Source organism: Lepidochelys olivacea (assembly GCF_965140295.1).
Source record: "Lepidochelys olivacea isolate rLepOli2 genome assembly, chromosome: 2".
NCBI classification, from domain to species: domain Eukaryota; kingdom Metazoa; phylum Chordata; order Testudines; family Cheloniidae; genus Lepidochelys; species Lepidochelys olivacea.
The window spans coordinates 218,172,081-218,199,629 of NC_140412.1; the positions used below are offsets into that span (position 1 = coordinate 218,172,081).

Consider the following 27,549-nt stretch of genomic DNA (forward strand, 5'->3'; position numbering starts at 1 on the left):
ATAATGGGAAAACCCATGAACAATTTACTCTGACCTAAATGTGGTCAAGTGTGACACCTAGAGGCCACGTATACTGTATCCCTCAAATAATACTTTTTGTCCATTTGGGTCACTATTTTTCTTTCTTTGGCCATGAGATTCAGACAACATGAATAGATTACATTTTAGACCTCAAAAATGGACCCTGACAGATTTTAAAAGATAACTGTTGCATAATTTTGTTATAATAATTTTATATTAATATAATAATAATATATATAATAATAAACATAATATATGTTTGTCCACCCATTCCACTTTCACTATTGTTTCATTCACTGGACTAAATAACACTGATGGAAGACACATCATGCATACATTCCCACTGAGCAATGAATAGTGCTCAAAAGCCTGGAGCAAACCCCTAAGAGAGCACTGTGTACAGCATTCTAGGATAAAGATATCAAAACAATTTTTTTTATAGATCTTACTCTAGCAGATTCCCTTCTACACTAAAATATGTGCAACAGAGACAGACCTTCACCAAACACAGGAATAGAATGGGACTTGGACTATGGAACCACACAAGGAAAGAAGGGAAAGCAAAAACTCTTATTTAAACCATTGTTTGGGCTACCTGGACTTTGGGTCTGGGCACATAAAATAAGCAAATGTTGCATACCTACTAACTTCCCTTCTCATCCCAAAAGCACGTGGGCTAGAAGCTGGAGAAGGAACTTTGATTCCACACTGTTACTTGCTGACCAACATGGAGGGGTGGCATGTGGGGGGCATCATCATTTGCTATTGATATAGGTCATTAGGAAATTACTATGATCTTCTAGCCACCCAGGACAAGAGGGAATCAGGGAGGCAGTTGTGTCGTGGGGGTGGTGATGTCTGAGGCAAAATGCGTCTCTGGGGTTGTGCAACTTATGTACTACATTTTGCTTAGGGTTGTCTCTAAAATTTAAAAAAAAAATGTAGCTCACTGAAACAGTCAGAGTGGAATATACAGAAGAATGGTTACATAATCAGTGTGATGTGGAGAGACTAAAATTGTAAGTAGTTTTCTACTCTATTGTTCAGAATATTATGAATACAGAAAAGAGACAGTACTTCCCTTAATTGTGTGGGAAAATAAATAATTGCATGTTGAAAACTGAAGAAAAAATAATTATTTTGGGAGATGCAAAAGAAATAAAAGAATAGCCTCATCAGTAAGTGGCAACATGCGGCCAGTTTAGAAATTAACGATATTACCAGATGGAAATATGAGGTACAAACACACTGCTACTGTGGAGCTCTTTTTGGTTGTACTTTATCATTGGCAGCACTTGTCCCTTTCATGCCATTCATGCCACTATGGTTTGTTTATTTAAAATGAAAATTGCTGCTTGGAAATAAATTAAGCTGAAGCAAATGTGATTTGCGAAGGCAAGTCTAATGCTATTCAAGTCTAGATGCTATTTCCCATATGATTCAAAAAGGAAAGCAATTTTTATCCAAATGAGTTTCACTTATATTCTCGTCTTCTCCTATTTGTTGGTTCTGTCATATTGCCTGTGCGTGTGTGTGTGTTTAATGTAAAGTGTGAGTGTGTATACATGCATGTATATAAATAATATCTCCAGGGGAGAAGGAGACTCTGAAGCTTTCACAAGCACATGCAGGATAATTCTTTGTAAACCAGCTTTTCTTACCTGCTGGCTAAGAAACTTGTGTCTTGTGCTCACTTTCTAGGTTTGGCTCTCTCCATAATTGCCACACAATGTGTGTTATAGTCTCTTATCTGGAGAGCTGCAGGGAACAGGTAGGCTTCTGTAGGTAACCCTAGGTCAGGGGAAAAAACCCAGTTCAGGCAGATGCTACTCCCAGGCAGATGGCGTGTGGAATATAATCCTGCAGTGAGCAGGCTAAGGAGCAGAGCGACTCAGTTTGACTCCCGGGGAGATCATCTTTAGAATGTAAGAACTGCAGGGAGTAACTAAGGATATGCCTGCAGCTGGAGCTAGGGGTGTGATTCCCAGCTCATGTAGATGTACTTGTGCTAGTTCTCATAGAGCTAACATAGTAGTGTAGCCACAGTAGTACAAGCAGCAGCGAGTGGCAGCACGAGCTCGCTGTTCTGAGTACAAACCCACCTGAACCCTGTGAGTACATACACAGTACAGCTAGCCTGTGCTTCTACTCACTGCTGCCCATGCCACCGTGGGTACTCTACTATTTTTAGTGTGGTAGTTCAATGAGAGCTAGCATGAGTATGTCTACGCAAGCTGGGAATCGCAGCCCTAGCTTCAAATGTAGACATAGCTACATAGATAACAGCTAACATTAGAATAGCAAATAGGGAGCAGGTGAAGGTGTACTTTCCATGGGAGTTTGTAGGAGGAAGTTTGGGGGCTTTGCTTTATAGGTACAGCTTCACCCCAGCAACAAAGATGGAGAGTCGTCAGCTATTTGTGACTTGTATTAGATGTGTCATGTTCTGCTTTCTGCCTGAAGGCAGAGGAGACTGTCTGTATGAAGTACAAGCTGGTAGTCCTGATGGAAAAGGTTTGTGGTCTTTAGAAACCGCTGACCACTTTGTGACATATAAGGAATGTAAAGGATTTCTTGGATACACAGATCCAGTCAGTACCATAGTAGATCCCAGAGCAGTGGAGAAGACTGGAAATTTGTCACCACCAAAAATAGGAGAAGGTGGAGGCTACATTCAGAGTTGGAAGCACTGAATCACTTCCAGGCACTGAGTAACATAGAGAACAACCTGCAAGAACCAACCAGAGGAAAGGACCAGCTAGTGGAAGAAAGAACTGAAAACTGCTGTGCAGCTCATACAAGATGGACAAGCCCAAGAAAACATTCACGACTGGTTAGTCCTGATTAGGGACTCCATGCTAAGAAGAGGGGACAGAACATTCTGCAAGCGATGGAAGGACAATGTTCAGCCTTGTGCAAGTGAAGACGAAGGACATCGCTGCAAGACTAAATAGGATTGTGAGGTCAGCAGGAGTGACTCTTGGCAGCAGTGACACCACATCAGGCACCACTCCACAGATCCTGGAAGACCTCAAGGATCTGAGAAGGGAGCTGAAGGAGAGGAATAGGATTTCAGAAATCCTTCCTGCCCCTTGAGAGAAAAGAAGGTGAAGATACTGGAGGTGAACAGTTAGTTAAGTGGTGTAGGGGGAAACACAGGGGGACCTACTATGGAGAGAGGAGATTATATGGTTTTCAGGACCTCCATCTAAGTAATAGGGTACCCATCTCCTGGACAATAGACTAGGTGGGGTGGTTGTAAGATCTTTAAACTAACCATGCAGGAGGAGAGTGATAGAGGGGCAATCATGGTACAAACATCCAAATATGCAAACTAGCCTCAAGGCATCATGTATATAACAAATCCAAGCACTAAGGGGCATGTAAGGAACATAGTTTTAATGATCTATATATTAATGCTTGGAGCCTATGCAATAAACAAGTGGAGTTTGTGACTCTCATGTTTGAGAGATAACATGATATGGTTGGTAATACTGAAGTTTGGTTAGGATGGAAAACTGTTAAAATCAATTGCTACAACTTGTTTCAGAAGGATAGAATTGGTAAAAGGGGAGGCAAATGCCATTTTACATTAAACACTGACATCTAGACCTGTTAAAGAATCATAGACAATACAGAACCACAGGACCTCAAATATTTAAAGATTAAAATTCAAATTAGTACATTTAAAGATAGGGGCACAGGTGGTCATCTGTAACCGACCACCAAATCTCACTAGAGTAAAGGACAAACTGCTCTTGAGGTATCTGTCCATGGTATGTAGAAAGAAATGTGGTATCATGGGTTATCAATCTGAGGAACGCTTGCTGTACATCTCACGGGGCCAGAAACAAAACTTCTTTAGAATATCTAAAACAATAGATGATTTCTTAACATAGAAAGTGGTGCATTCAACACAGGGTAATTTAATACTGAACCTCACTCTGACAGTAAAGAAGAGTTAATGGCTGACCTAAAAATTAGTGGTTGCCTTTGTATCAGTGGGCATGATCTGGCTACATTTACTTTGTGCAAACAGACTATGGCACCAACCTGTAATGTGTATATCTGGAACTTCAGAAGGGTCAGTTTTCCAATGCTTAAAGTAATTATTGGCATAACTGGTAACATAAATTTAAGTGGGAAGTGTTAACAAAAACTGGGACTTGTTCAAGGAAATCATACTGGGTGCCTAAACAGCCGTGATTCCACAGACATGAAACAAGTTATGCTGGGCAGGGAGACATCCTAGTTAAAAGGAGATGTAGAAGTAATGATAAAAACATAAATAGAGAGAGAGAAGGTAAATGTGGCTTATATTCACTGGAAAATTTAAAAAATGTAGGTGACCAGTAAGGTATGCCAAATGAATCAGTGAAATATCAATGGCCAGTAGGGTGAAAGACGATAAAAAGGCATTTCATGTTAGAAACAAGAAAAACCCTAAGAGAGGTATAGATCTATTGCTTGAGGCAGGTAGTAAAATTTTAAATAGTGATATAGAAAAGGCAAAATGTTCAATAGATATTTTTGCTCTATATTTGGAGCTAAGCAGGAGGATTTATCTATCCCATATGATGATGTGGATGGAACGGAAAGCTTAAAATCAGTCCTGGATAACTTGCATCCAAGAGTCTTAAGTAGGGTTGCCAGTTTTGGTTGGACATATTCCTGGAGGTTCATAGAATATGAATCACAGAATATCAGGGTTGGAAGGGACCTCTATTTTGGAACACCTAAAACATATGTAACTAAGACAAATTAAGTTTCTCATGTACGTGTTAAACCATGAGTTCTTGACCTGGGGATTAGGAACAAGTAGTGGGGATCATGATCACCCTTGCCTTCCCATATTACTAAATGGGAGGGCAGTCTCAATAAGATCCCAGCCAGATAGGAAAAGGGTTATGAGGTAAGGGGCATCCTACTGTGGAAAAGATTGAGAACCCCTTAAAATGCAGTTTAATCTTAAAGGCAAAATCCATTGTCACTAGTGCTTGAAGTTCTAATTTTTGGACTGTGGGTCAAGGGAGTGTGATTATTGGCCAATTTGTGAGCAATGACAAGATATGAAAGTGGTATTCATATTAGACAAAAGAACAAAATGATGAAAATGATCCTTTTTATTAGGTTAATGAACAATAAAGTATTAAAGGCTTGACTTACCTCTTCTGAGCAGGAGAATGCAAAATGTGCTTGTCTGAGTCGAGACCATTGTGCCTAAAGAGCTTCTGCCCAAGGGAGAGTAGCTAAACTGCACCTGTGACTGAGGTTGCCCATGGATATGCTAAACCCTAATCCATACTTCCTTCATTAGCGTAACCCACTTTGGGGTCTATGTAGGTTAGCTACAGGTTCCCGCAGTGGACCAGGGGTTGCCAGCACTTTATGTAATTGGAGTACCCTTTTAGGTCAATTTTGCACTGTCAACGGCCTGTCTTTTAGGATATGAGAAGTCTGTGTGTTTCAGAACTTAATCAAGACTTAATCCAATAAAAGGGATAATCTAAAATGTACTCTTGACCTATAACAGTTAGTTTGGTCATTTGACCATCTTAAATAAATTGGCAAATTACAATACCCATTCTAGTTTTACAGATACAGATGTTACATTCAGGTTAAAACTGAAACAATTAGAAGTCAGCAATTCAAAACCTGCAGTTCTTACAATATGTAGACTCTGCCAGATTGCACATACATATAAGAATAAAGGTTCAGTTCCAAATAAAGTGTCATAAACATATGTCACAGAGAGGGAAATTCTGTATCATTGGTTGTTTGATGCAGACCTCAAAATTTAATGGAAATTTTGTGGTGCTTATTTACAAACAATATTTGAAACTAATGAGGGTATTTTTGAGAGGAGCAAGAGGGAAGTATGTAGAAATATAGGATACAAACTTGTAAAGTTTCAACTTCTAAGGTTCCATAACACAAAAATGAGTGAAGACTAAGCATGGAAAATTTCAGCCAAAGAATCCCCAAAATAACGTGTGAATACATGGGATTATGACAGAAGCCTGAATATAACCATAGCTTTACTAATTGACAAATGCTATAATGTACCTCCATAATATTTTTTTTTTAACTATCAAGATATAATTTCATTATTTTGGTTCTGAATGGTTTTTGTCACAGTAACTGGGCTAGCTTAATTGTTGTCCCCTTTCTGGTCTCTTGTGTGTGCCCTCTTAGATATCCCCTGCCTTTACCTATCTTGGGGTGGAATTTTGCAATTCTCCCATTCTTAGGCCATATCTAAATTTACCGGGGATTGACATGGCTGCAATCAATGTAGCAGGTGTCGATTTAGTGGTGCTAGTGAGGACTCGCTAAATCAACCACAGAGCGCTCTCTGGTTGACTCCAGTACTCCACCGGAACGAGAGGAGTAAGGTAAGTCGAAGGGAGAGTGTCTCGTGTCAACGCAGCACAGTGTAGACACTGCAGTAAATTGATCTAAGGTATGTCGACTCCAGCTATGTGAATGACGTAGCTGGAGTAGCCTAACTTAGGTCAGCTTACTCTCGTGGTGTAGACAAGGCCTTAGACTGTGCCGTAGGCTGCAATACCCTGTATATCCACCCTTCTTACTAAGCAGGTCTGTGTGAGTTCAGGCATGTGCTGTTCTTCCTTTCAGGAGTCTGTGACCAATGGAATACAGTGACTGGACAGTCATCTCAAAACCCAAGTATTGTTTGTTTTAGCAGTAGGAACAAAGCATGTAGAGAATAAGTATTTTAAAACAACAGTCTGCATGCATGTCTGTCTTATCTAAAGAGTTACTATCCCCTGATGGTAGCATAGCAGGCCTATCTCGTTCATGTTAGAGCTGCGTGAATTTTTTTCAGCTGAGTCTTTTTTCAGCGCAAATAGAAAAATTTGGTGATCCCTGCACTTTTTTGTGAATTTGTGCCTGTTCTACCCAAATGTCTGTGTTGAAAAAACAGACTAAAACAAAACAGATTCCCCCTCCCCCCCAAGTCATAATGTTTTTCATTTTGACATCTTTGAAATTGCCAATGAACCAAGTAATTCACACCACTCTACTTCAGGCATCCTCAGCTGGTGCCTGTTTCTCATTCAGGTTTCCCCCAAGTAACTACCCCCTCTCTTGAGAAGGCCTCTCTTGTAAGCTACCCATGTTCTTTTGTGTTTGCCGGCCTTTTCCTGTCCTGTTAAAACAGTTTTGTAGGTTGGCTGGAGAGGAGATAGAATCTTCAGATCCAATAGTTTGGGCATTTTCTCTTAAGAACCCTAAAAGTGTTTATCAAGGGGTGACCAATCAGAAGCCATTTTTTCTCTTCACCTTTGTGTTTGTTTTTTCCCCCCGACTCTCTTCTATTAAGTTAACCCAGTAAATTCATACATAAACATCCCCTAAACCAGATCTTTATGTGGTACAGTATTCATAAAGTATTACCAAACAGCTCTAAATCTATCCCAGCTAGACAAGACAAACTGAGGATATAATTATTTTTGCATATTTATTGTATTTTATATGTTTTGTTTGCATATTTATACTCATATTTATATATTTGTTTGATAATTTGAAAAAAGTTGCAGTCATATTCAAAAGTGAAATCAGTGTGCCACATTGGGGCTAATATGACTTTCAATAGTCTGCTTCTTGTAAATTTTCAGAAGCATGTGACGGAAATATGACTTTATGTGTGTGTGTTGTCTACACACACACATACACGATACAGATGTGTGTTTATATTAGAAACAATTCCAGACCCATTTGTTGTACTGTGCTAACTGCATGGCTAGTCTGTGTCCCTAGGGTCATGTACAAAATATGTATAGTGATATTCTTACAAGATTCATATAAACTCAGGGTAAAATCTTCCATGCTCTATTAGATTTAGTGCCTTTGAAAAGGGACCCCTCTTGGCCTTGTAGCCCTGTAAGTCTGACTTCTCCCCTGGCACAAACACAAATGGCTATTAGCTACCATTTTTACTTTTATTTTTCAAAGGACTGTGAAAGATAAATTATTTATCTACTTATGTAATTAAAGTAGAACACAAACTACTGTCACAGATTCCTTATTGAATATAAAAGGTATTTTCTCCAACAGAGAATCTATTCATAATCCTATTTCTAAATAAGTTACATATAAATTTCATTATGCCAAGTATACTTGTCCCCTAATGTAAATCATAAGATTTCCCTGTGAAATGTCCCTGAGCTATAAATTCAAAGGACTTCCCTGGTTTAACGCAGCATTACATTTTGTCGCACCAAACAGCAAACGTAAAGTGGTTCTGTGTGGTTTGTAAATGAACACACAGCACAGAGTGAGGAAGAGAAATGAGTGAGATACATGCATTTTTTACTGTACCTTAGCTGTAATGCAAGTCCTGCATCAGGATGCTATACATTTGTTAGGATCATGGCTTTCTATGTTTCCCTTATCAACCTATAATCTCCTGATTGTTGCCTGTTTTTCAACATCTGAGGAACAGTAATCCACACTTGCTTATCTCCCTTAATCACAGCCTCACAGTGCTAGGACTCCTTGAGCCTTTAATTCCCTTTTACAGGCATAACAGAGTGGAAAGTAAACAAAGACAAATTTGCAACCTTCAACATTGCTAATTTGCTCTGATGTCAGAATATTTAAACAGGCAAGGATTTGGGAATTATTTGATCAAGGCTGCTTTTAATCTAATGCATGTGAAAAGGCTGAGTCTGGGAAGGTTCTGCAAAATGACAGGCATCCCAAGAGAGACTTTCTGAAGGTTTCCTCTTTCAGCAGCAGTAGCTTCATCATTTAAAACTGTGTGGTTGCTGTGGTGTTAGAATGCATTCATATAGTGTTGGGTTGTGTGGTTTTTTTGGACCATTTTGGTGTGTGACGATCCCTCTTCCTCTGAGAACATTTCTCTTTTTGCCTTTCAGTTTGTTGAAAACTAGGCCAACAGGCTTGTTGTTGTTTCAGTTCATTAGGGGATGAATTTTGTTTAAAAAGATCCCCACTGAAAAAGAAATAAAAGCTTTGTCACTTTCCGCACTTCCCTGTATCCCTGACAGTCTGGTGTAGCCTGTAAATTTTAGATCAAAAGTCTGCAGTATAATTTAATTTCCTGTTTACGAACTCAGAGGTAACTGGGTCTTCAAAGTACTTTGAATTACTTACAGTTTACATTTTGTGCATATCTATGTGTGTGCATATCTATGTGTGTGCATGCTGACTAGATGGAAAAGGCGTGTGTGTGCGCGCATGTGCCTGTGTAAATATACATTCATATCATGTGCATGTGTAAGATGTTTCTCCCACTCTCCCCGTATGTATATATTAACAAAAAGAAAAAACAGATGGCCAGCTATAATTAAAATAAAATTCTGCAATTTAGTTTTTTTCAGATGATAGATTTTATAAGAACTTCATTGCTAATTGTTTTTAGCTGTGCATATAGGTGGTTTATTAAATTGTCAATAATTTTTAATGATCAGCTACTGTGATTTCTTATCTGTGTCTCTGGTGCACACTAAACTCAGATACCACAAGGATAGGGCTGTTATAACCACCTATGTGTACTCTTTTTACATTCTTTCAACAGGCTTCTTTATGTTATCACCTGAAACAGGTTCATTTGAATAATGTGCAGTAAAAAGGTTTTCATTGCTTCCTGAAGTCTTTTTGTGAGGTTTCAGTTTAGTGCATGTATAATCCTTTATAAATATTTTGATTGTTTGGAAAATGATAAACACATCATATATATTGTTACCAAAATAAAATATGGCTCAAGTTCTATATTCTGAACTGCATCTGTATCAGTGCAATTAAATAAAAAATCAAGCATAGATTTTAATTAAAGCTTAGAAAATCATGGATTTTTAAGAGCTGTTACTTGTCTTGCAAGCGTGCCTGATGGTTTTTTATTAGTATGTGTCCTTGTGATACTCTAGGCAGAGGTGTGCAGAAGGCAGCATTTTGCAGTGGCTATATGCAGTGCTATTACAGCATTGGGTTGTTTGTGTTTCACCTCATCTCTCTCTCACTCTCTCCAGCTGGTGTAAATGACTGCTGCTGCCTCCCGGACCAAGATAACCTGCTCCGTCAGCTGGAGCCCCCTGTGGACAGCTGTCTCTCTCAGCTGATGGAAAACTGCTACTAACCCCTGAATGGAAGAGAGGGGAGCAACAACCACACCAGTAGCTGCAGCAGTACCAGTAATAGCAGCAGCATCGGAGGTCTCTATTGTTCCTTGATGTTAAACAGTTTTCCCTTTTCAGCTGACATGCACAATAGCTGGGAAGAGGTTTCCATTCTGCCCTCTCGATGAAGAAATTCTGAAGGGGAGAAAATTACTCAAACAAGGGGTACCCTTTGTGCTGCAGATTTTGACACTGAAGCAGCCTTCTGAAGGCATGGGGGTGAGAAAGGGAAGCACAGCTTTATTCGGGGGCGCAGGGGCTTCTGCTGTTTCAATCCGTAGTACAGGAGTTCTTGTGGTTCTTCTGTTTGGAATCTGGGAAGCTAAAGCGCAAAGTGAATTTGAAACTTCATCTGTATATTTGTGGAAGACTGGTAAGTAAGGAAGCATGTCAAATTAATATGTTTTTATCACATTTATTTCCAGTTGTGAATGTTACTATCTTATCCCAATATGTTTCTAATGGTAGAAAATCAATTTGTACCATTTATGGATGGACAGATTTCTGAGAAAACAAATTAGGTCATCTTTCAGGGTTCTGTTAAAAGGAATGTAACAATTTTTTTTTTTTAAAAGTGGATCTTTGTACTGGTGGCTTTTTTAAAAGCTCTGTATTGTATGTCAATAGAGTAGAATGGTACAGAACTGCACTTTCATAATGGAAGGTAAAAATTGTTACAGGAAGATTCAGCAGTGATAACAGGGTGCTAAAAATATTGATGTTTCAGAAAGAAAGATGTAGTTCAGCATGTGTATTCATGTATGCTTTACACTGACATGTAATGTATTCAGTGTAGTAATTGATGAGGAGTTGGGTTTGTTACATTTAGGTTTATATAGGACACATGAAAGCTAATGATGGATTATGTGAAATAATCCAAGTGATGCCAGATCTCATAACCAAAGAGCCAAAGGCAAATAGGCTATGTGGATTCAGACTCACACCAGACCGATTATTTCCTCTACTGGTACTAATGAGTTACGTGTCTGTTTTAAAGATTGCATAGTCATAACTATGCTCATTCTCAACTTTTCATTAAAAATGATCTTTTTTGTTAATGTGCTGTATAAATCCACAGCACTAACAATGAGTAGTTATCACTAACTAGTGATATATTAGCACATTTTAGCACTTGAATATAACCTACTTCCTAATTTAGTAAACATAAAACTTAAAATATTTATAGCCTTGAAGTGATCAGGAGATGGGTCTTTTTTGTATAGTGCCAGGAACAAACCATCCATAAAGTACCATGATTCTTTCAGAAATGCTTTCTCATTAATAGGAAAATACTGTGGCTAGAGAAAATGAATATTAATCATTTGCCTGAAAAACAAGTTCGATGAGACTCGGTGTTTTTCCTGGATGAAGAGCGCCCCTGGCCTTCTGCCACAGAGATGGATCAATTTACAGTCACACTGATAGCCTAAATTTTTTTAAGAGGCTGCATCTATCCAGCAGCTCAAGGAAGATATTAAAGGGAAATTAATTTAAACTGGAAGATGAGCTCTCCAATAATACTAAAAGAGAGAAGTTTGAAGGGGGGAAAATCCTTTGATACTGAAAGATAGGTTATTACTGTTGTTATGCCATCAAACTCATGATGCATTTTTTTTAATTGACCCATTGACAAATTCAGAAGATTGTCTATCTAATTAAAGTCAGAGGTTTTGTTCTGCTAGGTTTTTTTTAAGTGCACAGAACACCTATCCAAAAGCATAAAATAAATGCTTTGTTTTGTTTTGTTGTTGTTGTTTTGCAAAACCACACTGGTAATTTCAGAGGTTTTTTACAAAGCTGATCACATTTGATTAAACTAATTGAAAGCAATCTGCAGAATATATTGTCTAGCATTTTATTATCCCTCCCCTTAGTATGCCAGTCCTTTAATTTAATAGCGGGTATTTAAAGCAGTTTTAAAAAAGCAGATAGACTGAAGATAGCAACAACTGTATTTAACAAATTGTTGATATGATTTTTTAATCACAAGGGATAATTAATTGCAATTAGATAAGGAATAACCCCATTTATTTTTGCATACAGTACATGTGCTTTACTATTGTTTCGCTCAGGCAGCAGAGAGGAAATAATATTTTCTGACACAATTCTTTAAAAGCACATTCAAAAGCAGCATTAAAACCATGAGAACTTTTGTTCCAAGCAAGTGTGTGACAAATTGCGATCATAGTATCTCACGAAAACTTTAAGTCTTGCACTTATATTTTGCCCCACTATAGTCTTGCCTTCAAATAACTTTACTTTGCACACATTCATGAACAGGATAAAAGGTGGTAGCTTTATTTTTAATAATGTAACACTGATAATCTAACACTAAAATAAAATGGGAAAATCGCGACCTTGCTAATCCCAAGCAACATGCAGCAGGATTCAGTGGCTAAGGCTGTAGCACTGAGAGTCAGGAGTCCTGGATTTTATTCCCAGGTGGTTTCCTGTCTGATATTGCTCTCTTGACTCTTTTTGTATTCGTTTCAACTTATGTGGGAAAAAAATGGGGATAGTAGTACTCTGTAAAGTGTTTGAGATCTGTAGATGAAAGGCACTGCATATTTTAATTCTTACCCAGGGGAACAGGTGGTTGATAGCCTGGTGAATCTTAGGGGTCTCCATGCAGAAACAGTGTCAAATCTTACAAGTTGTGATGAACTGTCTGTTTCCTTTCAGTCTGATTTGAACCTGTCTAGCTGCTTTCATAAGTGTAACTATATCTCTGGAGATGTGAATAGGCAGATTTCTCTGGCTGAATTTTAGACCAGCTTTATTCTATAAAGCACTGAAGTCTCTCAGGGAAACTTTCTTGTGACATGAAAGAGGACCTTTGCTCCACATGACTAGTATAGTCAGGTGAGGAGGAATTGGGTTCACTGTTGTTTGAGATTGTCCATACTCCCTGTTGGGGGAGTTGTGCCATTATCCACTACTATCTACCTCACTGTGTTCAGAAAGCATCATGGCCATTGGTATCAAAGTCTGCCAGCATCTGGATATCAAGAAAATATTTCCTGGTGCTGGCAGACTTGCCAGTTATTGCCCCATTTCCAATCTTTTTCCCTTTGTGGAGGAGATTATTGAAAAGCAATATGATAGCAATGCACATATGGAACATACTAGAATCCTCACATCCTGCATGCTTTTCAGTTGGGTTTTTTGACTTGAGCTTGGCAAGGACAGACTGCCCATCTTTTCCTAGTAATACAAGAGCAGGTTTTGATACCAATGGCCATGATGCTTTCTGAACACAGTGAGGTAGATGATATTCCTCTGGAGTGGTTCTATTATTTCTTCTTGGAGAGGTCTCAGATGGTGGAAAACAGTAGCTGCCCTTCTGTCCTAAGGGATCTCTAGTATGAGGTGCGATAAAGTTTTGTTTTGATATCCCTCCTATTAAAATTTTATGTATTACCATTTGAAGAGATAATAAAACTAATATGGACAGTGGTGATTTCAGAGAACTTGCTTTCATCAAACCCAGATGGTCTGTGTCTTAGCTTTCCCAGTGCCTGACTCAGATTGGAATGTGGATGAAAGCAAGCTGCCTGGATCTTAATTGGATAAGACAATGATGAAACTAGTGGATAGGAAGCCAGACCTCCTGGGGTCTCTTCCAACCCTAATCTTCTATGATTCTATGATCTGGAGTGTATTGTTGGTGGGGATTTTGACATCCGTTATTGGGAGCGGTTTGTCCACTCTGCATCCAACAAGTTTGCTATTTTGGGGAGCTTTGCACTCCTGAAGATTCATTTGGCATCAGCGCTAAAGATGCTTATCACTTATTTATTTGGACAGTTGAGACTTTGTCTCTCTCTGATCCAACCTTTTGTGGCTTCTAGATTGATTTATTGGAATATGCCCTACATAGGGATGCACTTGAAGACCACTCAAAAGGTACAGTTCTTGCAGAAAGTGGCAGTCTGCCTGTTAGCTAGTATTAGCTGAGACAGCATAATAGTTTTTCAGTAGCTGCACTGGCTTTCTGTTCTTTTTCAATTGTAGTTCAAGGTATTCATGGCCTATACACCCCAAGTGGGACCTGGTTATTTGAGAGAATGGCTCTTCCTCTGTGCACCATCACAACAAATGAGGCCTGTTGGGTGCTCAAGTTAAGAGTTCTTTGATTTAATTGTCTGTGGGTTGCTGTCAGTGCTCTCAGTTGTCAATTTCAACTTTCTGCTTGTGAAACATTGTCTGAATTTTACCTTCAGGGCACGATGAAAATTTTCATTTTCTGTTTCAGGCTGTCACCGGATACAGAGTAGATGGGTTGGTGGATGTTTGTTTTTGGGTTTGCTATTTTATATATAAATACTATTTTTAAAAGGGTTCTGTAATAGAGCCTGTGTATTTAATGCAGTTATTAAAGATTTGGAGAAAAAAGGGGATAGCAAAGTCTGCTGATGAGTAAAGATGGACTCGAATTTTCATGTTCAGATTCAGCTCTAACCTTGTCCAAAGTTGTGGGATATTCAGATCTGGAGTTTTTGGTTTGTCCTATTCTGAGATGGGGACCAGATGATGAATGTGGAATGAAATCCAAATTGGCACAAAATTTAGGGATGTTCAGCTACCTAAGATATTAAGTTGCTTCATTTGGTAACAGTTCTGCAAGATTATTGGGAAATCCAGATAGACATAAACACGTTGGATAACATAGTGAAAGATGAAAATCACAGGTAGTAACGTATATTGGAAAAACATAGTCAGCCTGACTCAGGCATAGTGATGAGCTTTGAATGATTGGAGAATAGGATCCATAGAGAACTTAGCCCTTTGAAGTAGCTGTGAAGATGACTGTTCACTGAAAGATATAGCTGAAATTGAAAGGTCCAGAGAAAAGGTAACACAGATATGTAGTGCCCTGGTGGAACATTATATGAGATAAAGGAGTGTAAAAACTAGGATTATAAAGGAAAGTAGAAGAGGTCCTCACTGAGGTACTCAAAATTAAGAAGGGTATAGTGAAAAATGATTAACTTTCTCTATTTTCTATGAATATTTCCATGACCAATTGTTTTCATATTTGTAGCTATGCAGACTAAGGATAATCAAATTCTATGCTTCAGAGTGTAAATTGGTTGTCTAGAGGATGAGGACAATTTTTTTTGCATCCATTGAAGAATTGGTTAGATGCATAATAGAAGATATTCATTTTCCTCTGAAACATCTGCTAATAGCTGCTGCCACATATTGGACTTTATAGGCACCAGTGGACTCATCCGTTATGGCAAATCCAATGGTTTTGTTCAGAGGTCAAAATTCATCGCTGTTATACCAGCCTTGTCTGTGAAATATTCTTGAGAAGTCCTCTTAAGTGTTAGCATGCATTTTATACTCCTATTCCAGCTGCAACAATGTTAACCCCATTCTTTTTCACAGATACGTAACTAGCCATTGTATTAAAGCCATTAGTCAATAAAAGCTGCTTCCAAAAATGCTTGTGGAGTGTTAAACTCTAGTAATTGCTCTCGTCCTTGGACAGGCTGGGTGGGGTGGGGTGTGAGGTTGTTTTTTTTTTTTTGCCTTTGTTTGTTTGGGTTTTTTTTGCATTTGAAGTATATTCTCCTTTACTGTGTTCAGAAGCCAGCATTACAGTGCTGAACAATATGTTCTGTGTGCTCTCCTCTAAAGTGCTTCAGGTACTGTTGTAGTTTTCATCCTGGAGGTAGTTGCCATGTCAATATAGCGTCCAGTCAAGCTATAGTACATCAGGTCATAGAACTCTTTCAGATCATAGAAGTTAATTGGAGTCATAACTGACCTCGTCAGTGACAGAATGGGAAGTTTGCTGTTGGGAAAACATAGAGTGCTTCAGGATGTGGTGTTGCACCCATTACTATGTGTCTCTTCTGAACTGATGCCCTAACAAAATACTAACAAACTGGAGGTTCTGGAGAAGTCGCAAAATTGAGACCCTGATGTTTTGTGTTTCAAAATCCTAGGGCAATTTTTAAAAGATCAGGGATATTAATCCTTGTGCCTTGGCCAAATTCCAGTTTAATAAATTAGGTGGTGTTTGGTGTACATAACTAGATTCTCTTTACAGTATTGCTGGTACATATAAATATCCACTTCATTCCACTGCAGTAAAGGTTATATTTTGCAGGGTTGAAAGTAATCCTTCAGTACTGGGCTAAATTCTGCCCTCGGCAAAGCCTAATATGGGTTTCACAGAGGACAGCATTTATCTGATAGTCTTTAGGCAGTTTGGAATGCTTCTAAATTAATGTTTCTCTGTTTAAGTTTATATGGTCAGAATAACACATTTTAGTCTAAGACTCCATTGTCTCTGTATTCTGTGTCGTAAACCAAATGTGAAAACTGCTGATTCCCAAGTAAAGATTGCTACATAGTAATCACCAATTCAGTCCCTTTTGTCTGAAACTGTCATCTTATAACAATACATTCATGCACACCATACTCCTATACAATTGAGTGAGTATAGGCATTTCCTGCCAACATGAGAATTTTCCTTCAGTCTTCTCTACCTTGCGCTTCATTAGTTTTCGTTGGTCAGCTGACACTATGAACTGTGATGAGCCGTCAGTATCAGGTCAGATGCCTGTCTGCGAGTTGCTGGTATAATTACTGAAGAGATGCACGAAGATCAGTGAGGTTTGATCACATTGTAAAATCGCTTCTTCTGATAGTTTGAAGCAGTGAATATGCCCTTGATGTAGGAGAGTCACTGAATTGGACTGGGATTTCTGGAAGAAAATAAGTCATAACTATAGCCAAGGCACTGTCTGTGGGTTTTTTATTTGTTTATTTTTTATTTCTGTTAAAAGACTATGGATCAGAATCTCTGTTGTTGCAAACCAGCATAGCTCCACTGAATATAATCAAGTTATGCCAATTTACATCACTTGAGGTTCTGGCCTTCTATGCAGTAATTTCAGTTGGATTTACTTCTAACACTTCATTTAAAAGATCAATGACTTGCCATACAGACTTTCTAACAGGCATACAGCAGCTAAGAAATTAATGCAGGATTTTTCTGTCAGCATTCTGAAGCTAAAAATACTGCTCTCTAAATTAATAGGTTTCAAATGTACTATAGGTAGGGCTACATTTTAGTTACGGGTATTTTTAGTAAAAGTCACGGACGGGTCACAGGCAGTAAACAAAAATTCATGGCCTGTGACCTGTCCATGACTTGTACTATATACCCCTAACTAAAACTTGGGTGCTCTGGGGCAGGGTTGGGCAGCAGCGCGTGCCCAGGACCCCTGCTGCTGTGGGGGTTGGGAGGGGATTGGCAGGGCTGGCAGGCTCCCTACCCGGCTCCATGTGGCTCCGTGGAAGCAGTGACATGAACCTCATCTCCTGAGCACTGGCTCTTCAGCTCCCATTGGCTGGGAACCACAGCCAATGGGAGCTGCGGGGGCAGCATCTGTGGATGGAGGAAGCATGCAGAGTCACCTGGCTGTGCCTTCACATGGGAGATGGGGGGCATGTCGCCACTTCCGGAGAACCACCCTGAGCTGCCCACACACCCAACCTCCTGCTGCTGCTGTTTGGGGGGACGGTCGTGGTGGCCTGAGTCTGCCCCAGCAGCGGTTGGTGCGGCTGGCCCAGGGGCTTCCCAAGATGCTCAGGTGGCCCCCGGGTCAGCTGCACCAGCTGCTGCAGAAGTCTCAGAGGTCCCGGAAGTCATGGATTCTGTGACTATCTGGAACCTCCATGATGACTCGCAGTCTTAAAAATAAGTAAACTAGAGATGGCCAGGTTGCCATTTGTGGAAATTATGCTCAAGCTTGTCCTGTCTTCTTCGATTGAAACCACGAGTAATGGGATTTGCCTTCTGCAAACTTCTTTATCTTTCAGATATATGCCCCAATAAAATTTGCAGGATATGTTGTCTATATGAGTGCCCACCTTAAACTGTAACATCAACAGCAACCATCTTAGGCTCAATTAACGTTGCAAATTGGCCATCTAATAGCTGTAAAGAAGTGTTATTTTTATATGACAAAATAAGGGAAAGAAAACTTAGTAAAAGTGTCAGAAAAGGTTATTAAAAGATGGAGGAAATGATGCAAGTGTCAGCCCACAACTGTTATGCATACCTAACATGCTCTGATGCTTGGATTAGCTTCAGGGCTATAGATTGGCTGCACCACATATACTACCAATAATTTTTGATTATTTTAAATAGCTTAGTCCCCATAGTTTCAAAAATGCAGTAGAGAAAAATGAGGAAAAATATTTGTTGGTCTTGTATGCAGGGCCATCCCTAAGGGGTGTGGAGCCTGGGACAACCTCTGCAGAGTGGCAGGTTGGCGCTGGGTCGCTCATTGCTGCTGGTACCAGGCCCCCCGCTAATGCCTTAGGCTGCCCTGGACCCCACTTCCCAAAGTGTGGGGCATGGGGCGGTTGCCCTGGTCCATCCTATGGAAGGGGACAGCTCTGCTTGTATGTCTGTTTTGCCAACCAACAGTTGTGCGATGTAGGAGGTGGGTACGTATTTGTCAGGAACTTATTGTTAAAGTACCTAGTATCTTTATTTATAACACTCCCTTCCCCTTTTTGGGGAAAAAAGATTTTTAAATTAATCTCTCGTTTAACACACATTAGCAGTGTATTGTTCTCACCCAATTCTAACTAAATGAAGTATGTCCTCATTTGGGGAAAAGAGGTTATAGTTTACTGTTAAGGATTTGTGAATTCATTTTTAAAAAACTCATATAACCATTTTAGTTCTGCTGACCCTTGGTTGTCTAATTCCAGGATGTCTTTTTCAAGTATGAAATCTGACATAACATTCTCTCGAAGTGTAACAATACTGACAATAGAGTGTTGACCTTGACAGCATCCGCCCTGTTGTAGCCTTTCTTCTTCATTATCTTTCTTTTTTAATGTAAAAAGGGGCAAAATGAAATCTGTTGGTACTATATTTGTCTACAGGCACCTGAGCTGTGATGTGTATATATACAGTGAGACTTCTGTACAGATTACAGCTGTGGTATGAGTTAGTTGTTGTTATAAGAGGAAATAATAGAGTAAAAGTATTCTAAAGGAAGCACTTTGCAAAATACCAAAGCAGATATCAACAGGTAAACTTTTGACTTTTTCTTTGTGATTTACAATTATTTTTTTTCTCATTTGGGGGCAATGTTTTATACACCAAGAGCAAGTTGTAAAAGAGCTGAGGACTAGGATTTTCTGTTCTCAAGAACAGCATTTACCAAGGCTGTATTACCCAGTGCTTCTATAGCTCTCATTTTCAGTTCACTTCGGCTACTGACATTCTTAACTATGCTCTTTCTCCTTGTGAGTTTGTTTGTAAAGCACTCCCTCTTACAATTACTTATTGAGGACATAATGAACAATTGTCAGGAGCCTTAGGACTGTGCCTGCTGGAATAGAGCAGCAGCTAAATCTGTGCTGTCCGAATGGGGCAGTCTGATCTGGGCAGTTGCAGGAGCCTTCTTTGTTGGCTGCCTGGCTACATCAAGATCATAGAAGATTAGGTTGGAAGAGACCTCAGGAGGTCATCTAGTCCAACCCCCTGCTCAAAGCAGAACCAACCCCAACTAAATCACCCCAGCCAGGGCTTTATCAAGCGGGGCCTTAAAAACCTCTAAGAATGGAGATTCCACCACCTCCCTAGGTAACCTATTCCAATGTTTCACCACTCTCCTAGTGAAATAGTTTTTCCTAATATCCAACCTAGACCTCCCCCACGGCAACTTGAGACCATTGCTCCTTGTTCTGTGATCACCCCTGAGACCAGCCTAGCTCCATCCTCTTTGGAACCCTCTTTCAGGTAGTTGAAGACTGCTATCAAATCCTCCTCACTCTTCTCTTCTGCAGACTAAACAAGCCCAATTCCCTCAGCCTCTCCTTGTAAGTCATGTGCCCCAGCCCCCTGATTATTTTTGTTGCCCTCCTCTGGACTTTCTCCAATTTGTCCACGTCCTTTCTGTAGTGGGGGCCCCAAAACTGGACACAATATTACAGATATGGCCTCACCAGTGCCGAATAGAGGGGAATAATCACTTCCCTCGATCTGCTGGCAATGCTCCCACCAATGCTGCCCAATATGCCGTTAGCCTTCTTGGCAACAAGGGCACACTGCTGACTCATGTCCAGCTTCTCATCCACTGTAATCCCCAGGTCCTTTTCTGCAGAACTGCTGCTTAGCCAGTCAGTCCTGAGCCTGTAGCAGTGCATGGGATTCTTCCATCCTAAGTGCAGGACTCTCCACTTGTTGAACCTCATCAGATTTCTTTTGGCCCAATCCTCCAATTTGTCTAGGTCGCTCTGGACCCTATCCCTACCCTCCAGTATATCTACCTCTCCCCCAACTTAGTGTCATCTGTGAACTTGCTGAGGTGCAACCCATCCCATTATCCAGATCATTAATAAAGATATTGAACAAAACGGACCCCAGTCAACATCAAGATCTGTCAACATCAATGGTAGGAAAGAAAAGGGCCCTTTACCACAATGTGACTGGAATATGTATAATGTAAAAGAAAGCATAGTCAAATACAATTTGATTCACTTAAGATTTTTTCATAGAGATTCTATAATATAGTAAAGAAATTCCATGCTTGAATAATAGGAGTATAGCAGTAGGAATATACTGTGGACCACCTGATCAGAATGGTGACTTGCGAAATTCTCAGGGAGATTAGAGAGGCTACAAACACAGACAACCCAGTAATAATGGGGGATTTCAGCTATTTCAAAATGACATGTGAAAGCAAACCGTTTTGACTTCTTAAAAAAAAAAAAAGTCCTAATTTGTATTCAGCTAAAACAATTTGAATTTCCCCAAAATTTGTGAATAGTTTCAGTTGCGCAAAAACAGTAGTTTGATGCTTTTCAATTTCATTGAGGTATTCTCTTGACCCTACAACTGAAACACCAAACAAAAAGACACAATTACTGTATCTCCATTTTATTTGAAAACAATATCTCAATGTAAGTGACTTTTTTAGTTACACTAGGGAAGACTTTGACCTGTTAGATCTAATTTGAGAACATTTTCAGAATATATTAGACAAACTGAAATAAGAAATAAAAATGGCTTTATTTTATTCTGTACTAAACTAATGAGCTGATCAATTTGCCTTCCTCTGTAGCATGGGGCAGGGTCACTTGCTGGAGGATTCTCTGCACCTTGAAGTCTTTAAACCATGATTTGAGGACTTCAATAGCTCAGACATAGGTGAGAGGTTTATTGCAGGAGTGGGTGGGTGAGATTCTGTGGCCTGCATTGTGCAGGAGGTCAGACTAGATTATCATAATGGTAAATATCTATCTTAATATCTATGAATCTCTGTAAAATGTTTTTTCATGACACAGTTCATTGAGGTTTTATATAAAAACATTAAGCAATTTGCCTTTAGACTGTAAGAAAGCTCCATGTTTTACCTTGATATAGTGCCTGTATTTCTTCAAGAGTTTCAGTGGTAACAATTATTTTAACACAAAACATAACAGTAAAATAGATCTAAAAGTGAATGTCAATCTTATATTAGGAGATTATTTTGTCAGAAACAGATCATTAAATGTAATAAAATACAGCTACAAGGAGAATGCAGTCATCTTAAATTCATATTTTGTAACAATTTTGCTATTCTGAATTTAAAAAAAATATAATACTAAGCAACTGGAATTTCACATCCTGAACTGTGACACAAAATACGAAGAAGCACAAAAATTGAGAAGGATGTGTTCTGCCATAATGCTGTGAAGTATAGTATAATGTGTGAGTAAATCTAGGCCCAGAGTTTCAGTGGGATCTGAATACTAATACTAAGCAACAGAATTCCACTGAAGTCATTGTGACTCTGTGTGGGTATGTGGGACCACAGTTGCAAATCCTGTGGCAGGATCAGAACTCTAGTTCTCATTTATATATAACAAGAGGATAGTCTTGATTAGTGAAGAATAAAGTAATAGGTATAAGAAATGTCCAATCAATCTGAAATGTGTCTGGTGTTCTACAAGTAGTATATAACCCTTTTGGTTTCTTTATGGCTAACTCTTTCACATTGCTTTGTCTTGCGTTCATAAGGGATTAAGTGCTGTTTAAATAAACAGCATTGTAGGTATGATAGGCTTGAATGCCTTTATGTTTGTGCGGAACTTTGCTCTCCATATTGTGGACTGAGCATGGAACAAAAACATATACTATGCCATAAGGTGAGACAAAAGAACAACCTCTGAAAATTTTAGACCTAGTGTAGTAGCTGTCCTCATAGTTTATTCTTAGCGCTCTATTAATTCTGTCAGCTCTATTTTGATGCTGTTTAGCTTGAACCTGGCCCACCTAAAAGTAGCTTTGCAGTCTTCCGCTTTGACTATGACGGTTTCAGTTATAACGGGGGGAGGGGGTGTGTGAGAGAATAGTGTGATAGTGACAACCCTGTTGTGTGTGTCTAAAGAAGAGGATTTGAGCTAGCATGAGACCAGTTCAGACCTGTCGACACTTCATTGACTTAAATGTAGCTGTGTCCATTTGCATGAGGCCTGAATTTGGCCCAATATGTACAAACAGATAATGTGCCATTTCTGAATCATATTCATTGGAATTTAAAATTTAACATTTTTTCACTTCAGAAATAACCACTTATTTTACATGGTCAAATAGGTTTTTGGTACCAGTGACAAGAGCTATGGTTTGACTAGAGTTGTGTTCATTTTACATCAATTTGTCCTGTTCATCACTCCATATAGGTTAACATATTTATCCTCTATTTTTTTTTAAAAAGTAATCAGAATGGATATTTGATTGCAGCAGAAGTCAAGCCTACTTACAGCAATTGTAATCGTAATCTTAAAGCCAATTTGAAGCAGTTAAGTTGGTTAATATGACATAACTTATAAAAAAAAATTGAATATTTAACCAGAATAAGTACTGTGCTTAATGTGGAAGAAGTTTTTGCTGCAGATTTGCAACAAAATATTTAATTGGGGATGGGAGAGAAGTCATTTTTAAGAAGCTGCTTATAAGCTTTGATTTAAATCATGATTGGTTATTAATCAACATTTATATTGGAAACTACTTTATTTAGGGATAAATGATCATACTATTCCAGATAACTGTTGCCATTCCCCAAATTGTTTTCCATTATAAACGTCCAATCCTGTCTGTTAAATTTGTTTTATATGGGAAGAAAGAATTCTTAGCACCACAAAAATAGGAGTGCTATGAGCCTCTAATTAACATAATCAAGTAGCCTGCTTTGTGATGATAATTCACTTCACTTGCAGGATACTATTTTGGTTATGCTGCTAGAGCACAATAAAACGACAATTCACCATTATATTAGTGACTGAGATGTTGTTCAGACTGTTTTTAGTAAGTATCATGGGATGGCTATGCTGAGAAAAGGCATGTTGTAAGGGAATCCATCAAAAAACATTCATTTTTTGTACTTTGGGCAGGTTGCTGCAGTGTTGTCATTGACGCTGCACAGTCCATTAGCATCTCATACGTTTAAGGGTTTACCTTTGAAGCTCCTAGGTGCCTCAGTGTAGGTAGATCATCCTTTTACCATCATATCCACCCACACAGTCAGTCACATGGAAAAATCAACAAATGTCAGTCTGTGTCTTTTAATAAAAGAATCTTGTAATTAATGAAAACCATGACTCCTGAGATAGATAGATCGCAGTGATGTGATATATGGCTTCTAAATATTCTCAAAGGCCAGCCAGCAAGCAGCACACAGTGTAAGGTCACATTAATATTGGTATGAAATCAGATAGTCATATTAGTATGAATTGGAGCTTGGGGGACAATTCCTAGCTTTTTACTCCACAAATTTAGTCTGTTTTTCTGTTTACAGAATACCCATGAGTAGACCACAATTTTCTTCAATTTATTTCTCTCTCTCTCATCCTCCATTCTCTGCCTCCACGGGCAAGAAAAAAAAATCTTTCTCTGGCCCTACCTCCAATTCATTCTGTGTCTTTCCTACTCCATAACTGTCTGAATCTATGGAAACTGAACAATAGTGTACCTAGCCTAGCAATAAGGGGGTAGAAAAGCATTGGGATTCATATGTAGTAGAAGCCTGACAAAAAGATAGGCTTGATATGTGTGTTGTTTAGGTTTGAGTCATGGGGAGAAGCGCTGGGCTGGCACAGCATAGGGTAGAAATCAGCAAGAGTGGCTTTTCTCATCTGCAGCTGCTGCTATGCACAGTGGTGCAAGAGTGTAAAAGATGCCACTAAAGCAGAACAAGGAATAGGCTAGACCAGTGGCCCAAGAAAGTGACAAGAATGAGAATTGTTTTGGATGCATTAAAACTTCTGTGTTTACTTGGTTTAATTTGTGAGCCAACATTAAAAGCGTCCATCTAAATTCTTTGGGTGCCTAAAAATATTTTAAATGCATATTACCACGTAAACTCTGGTAATAAAATCACATCAAATAATGGACAATAGCCAGCACATACTTTCCATCTGCAAACTCCACTGTTAAGAAAGCTGGTCCCAAAGCTCTGTACCCTTTTCAACCCTATCCTCAAATGGGGCAGGACTTTGTATCACTTTGGAAGGTTGGGCTCAGACAGACCAATGAGGAGAGCAGATTCCAAAGCTGAGGGGGCCTCATGGAGAGCACCCTGTCCATGGCTTCCATTCTTTTATCCTGAGGGAGCTCGATCTGACGCCTTCAGCTGTTGAGATGCTGTAAGCGGGAAAAAGCAGCCTCTCAATAAGCAAGGAGTAAAACCATTTAGAGATTAAAAAATGAGTACTAATCCTAGAAATCCACCCAAAAGTCAGCAGGCACCCAGAACAATTAATTGGGGCACTAGTGTAATGTGCTCTCTGTTAAACAGCCCTTACCAAGTGGACAAATGCATTTTGATTTGGTTGAGGTTTCTGAGGTGTTTCAACATGTAGATCCACATGGAGCACAGTCTCTGTTTTCTTGGACGATTTTTGTTTTGTTTTGTTTCTTTTCATGAACATTGCAGTGGCCCTGCCTCCTCTCCAAGGCACTTTTGTATCCTGTTCCCCTGGGGCAGAGGAAACAGAATTGTGCAGTCACTGTGCTCCCAACAGTGCACAGCTGTTCTGTGCAGTCCTTGTTCAGCCACAGAGGTGGGGATTTCCTTGCTTGCCCCATGTGCTCCATAATGGGGAAAGCTGCTAAATCCACCATAAACCGTCAAATCCGTACAAATATTGTACGTTTTTTATGTGAGAGGGAGATATGTTGTGAGAGATGATAAAGAATACCAATAATATAACTGCTTTTTTTCAGATTGGTTACGTTGTGTAAAGCAATTTGGAGGACATTAAATGGCAACCGTTTATATATATACACGTTACATAGATATATAGCAAGAGACAGGTTTACACATTAAAAAAGATTGGTGAGGACTATTAGTCCAATAAGAATTTTCTTCTTTCTTTAATGAGATACATTATTAGTTTCTGTTTCCTGTGTTCTGCAAAGTAAGTGGCTTTATTAACTTAACATTAATATGTTTTTCCTAAAGCTGTTACAAAATGGGTTTATAGTTTTATTTAGCTCTGAATTGCAATAGAAGTAAAGAACAAATCACTAGAGCTGATTGGAAATTTTTCAACAAAACATTTTTCATTGGAATTCATTGTGGTGTAGAAATTGGTTGTTTTCATGGAAAATATCTGTTTTGACTAAACTTTCATCGAGCGGGTTTCCCAGGTTCAGGATGGATTTTGTAGGGATGGGGGTAGGAGACAGACAGAACTGAGAACAGCCAATTGCCCAGGGCACTCATCTGGGATGTCAGAAAACCAGGATCAAGTCCCTCTTCTGAATCAGGAGAAGCAGGGACTTTAGCCTGTGTCTGCTACATCTCAGGTGAATACCGTGGGTTTCTGGCTGTTTCGGGATGCTTGAGTTACTCTCTCCTTATTTTTTTCTTCTTCCAAATCCCTCCTCCCTTCCCCCCAAAATCAGTTTTGTTCTGATGCTGAACAAAAACAAATTTTGAAACCTCTACATTTTTCATTAAATTGGCACTCTGCAATCTCACCTACAAATCATCCTAAACCAATATCAATAAACAGGGCTCAGAATACTGTTGACAAAGTAGATGATAATAATCATTATTAATAGACTGAAAGTTCAAGAAACTTTCTAAGGGGATATCCAAATAATTTTATAGCTGATATTTTGAATATTAGAGAATCAAGATACCAAACTGTAAAGTAAGATCAAAAGGAAAAAAGTTTGTTTTCATAAAATGGGTAAGATGTGCAGGTTCTTGGATGCATAGTAAAGGGCTCTAGTTCAAACTGTTTTGAAATGCAAGTATTGATGTTACTTTTCCTTTCTATTTTGAGGTGCATTCAGGGTGGTAAAAGAAGTATTATAAAGTGTCGACATTTTCAGAGATGTAGAAGACCAGTCCTGCTCTTATTGAAGTCAGTGACAAAACTCCAGCTGATTTCAGTGGGAGCAGGCGAAGTTCATAGTTGTATGTATGTCAGTGAACTTTGCTGGATTCACATTTTACTAGTTGCTGAGTGAAGCATATAAAAATTTTTTACTGTTAATCAAAACTTCTTTTATGCCACTTTACTGGAGTTTGTGATATTTTAGAAGAAAATACCTTGAGAGGCAATGCAGCAGTGGAGGAGAAAAAATTTTAGGATTATTGCACTACCTTGTCACAAATAATAATGAATGCTACTAATTAATATGAGAGGAGAGTCAACAGGGCCCTCTGGATAGGGCACTGAACCAGGGAATCAGGTCACCTAGATTCTATTCCCAGCTCTGCAGCTGGCTTGCAATGTCACTTTACACCAGTTACTTCACCTCTCTGTGCCTCTGTTTCCTCATCTGAAGAATGAGGATAATGACCAGAGTCAGAGATTTTTTTAGGTTGATAAATCAAAAGTACTATTTAAGAGCTAAGTATTATTTTTATCATCACTAATATTTTAATGATTTCAATGTACTACATTTTTGTGAAATTTAGTTATCAAGTTTTGGAGAACATTAGGTATGTGTTACATTTATATGGTGGTATAGGTATAAGGTATCTGGGAGGTAAAATAAGTGGGTGGAAGTGAAACAGTGGTTTGGAACCTAAGGACTCTGTGAGGCCCCATTGGGTTGTTTGGAATCGCCTCAGAATATTTGTTCGACAGTCAGTTGTTGGAGGAGGGAAAGCGAGGACTTCCCAGCTAAAGCTGATGTGGTTCAAGCTGGATGAATTTGCCAAGAAAGGTCTCTCCATATGCCAAAGACAGGTCCATCAGGGTGACAGAGGTCGGGCTGCTGGGGGTGACACCAATTTGGAGAACATCCTTCTCCATGGTTTTTGAAAAGGAAGTCTGAACTGGACTATGAAATAAGACTTTCTGGATCTTGAAAAGG

The 27,549-nt window shown here is 39.1% G+C and overlaps 1 protein-coding gene across 2 annotated transcripts in view; it reads left to right on the forward strand.

Annotated features, from left to right (window-relative positions):
• THSD7A (thrombospondin type 1 domain containing 7A) overlaps window positions 1–27,549 on the forward strand; it is a 534,141-nt gene that overhangs the window by 161,910 nt on the left and 344,682 nt on the right. The window contains exon 3 of one of the 2 annotated variants that reach the window (XM_084619828.1): window positions 10,041–10,560. In XM_084619828.1, coding sequence (XP_084475954.1) covers window positions 10,401–10,560 — 160 coding nt within the window. In that variant the 5' untranslated portion in view covers window positions 10,041–10,400. Of the gene's footprint in view, window positions 1–10,025; window positions 10,561–27,549 lie in introns of those variants that run through there. The other variant, XM_084619829.1, reaches the window with a different exon arrangement.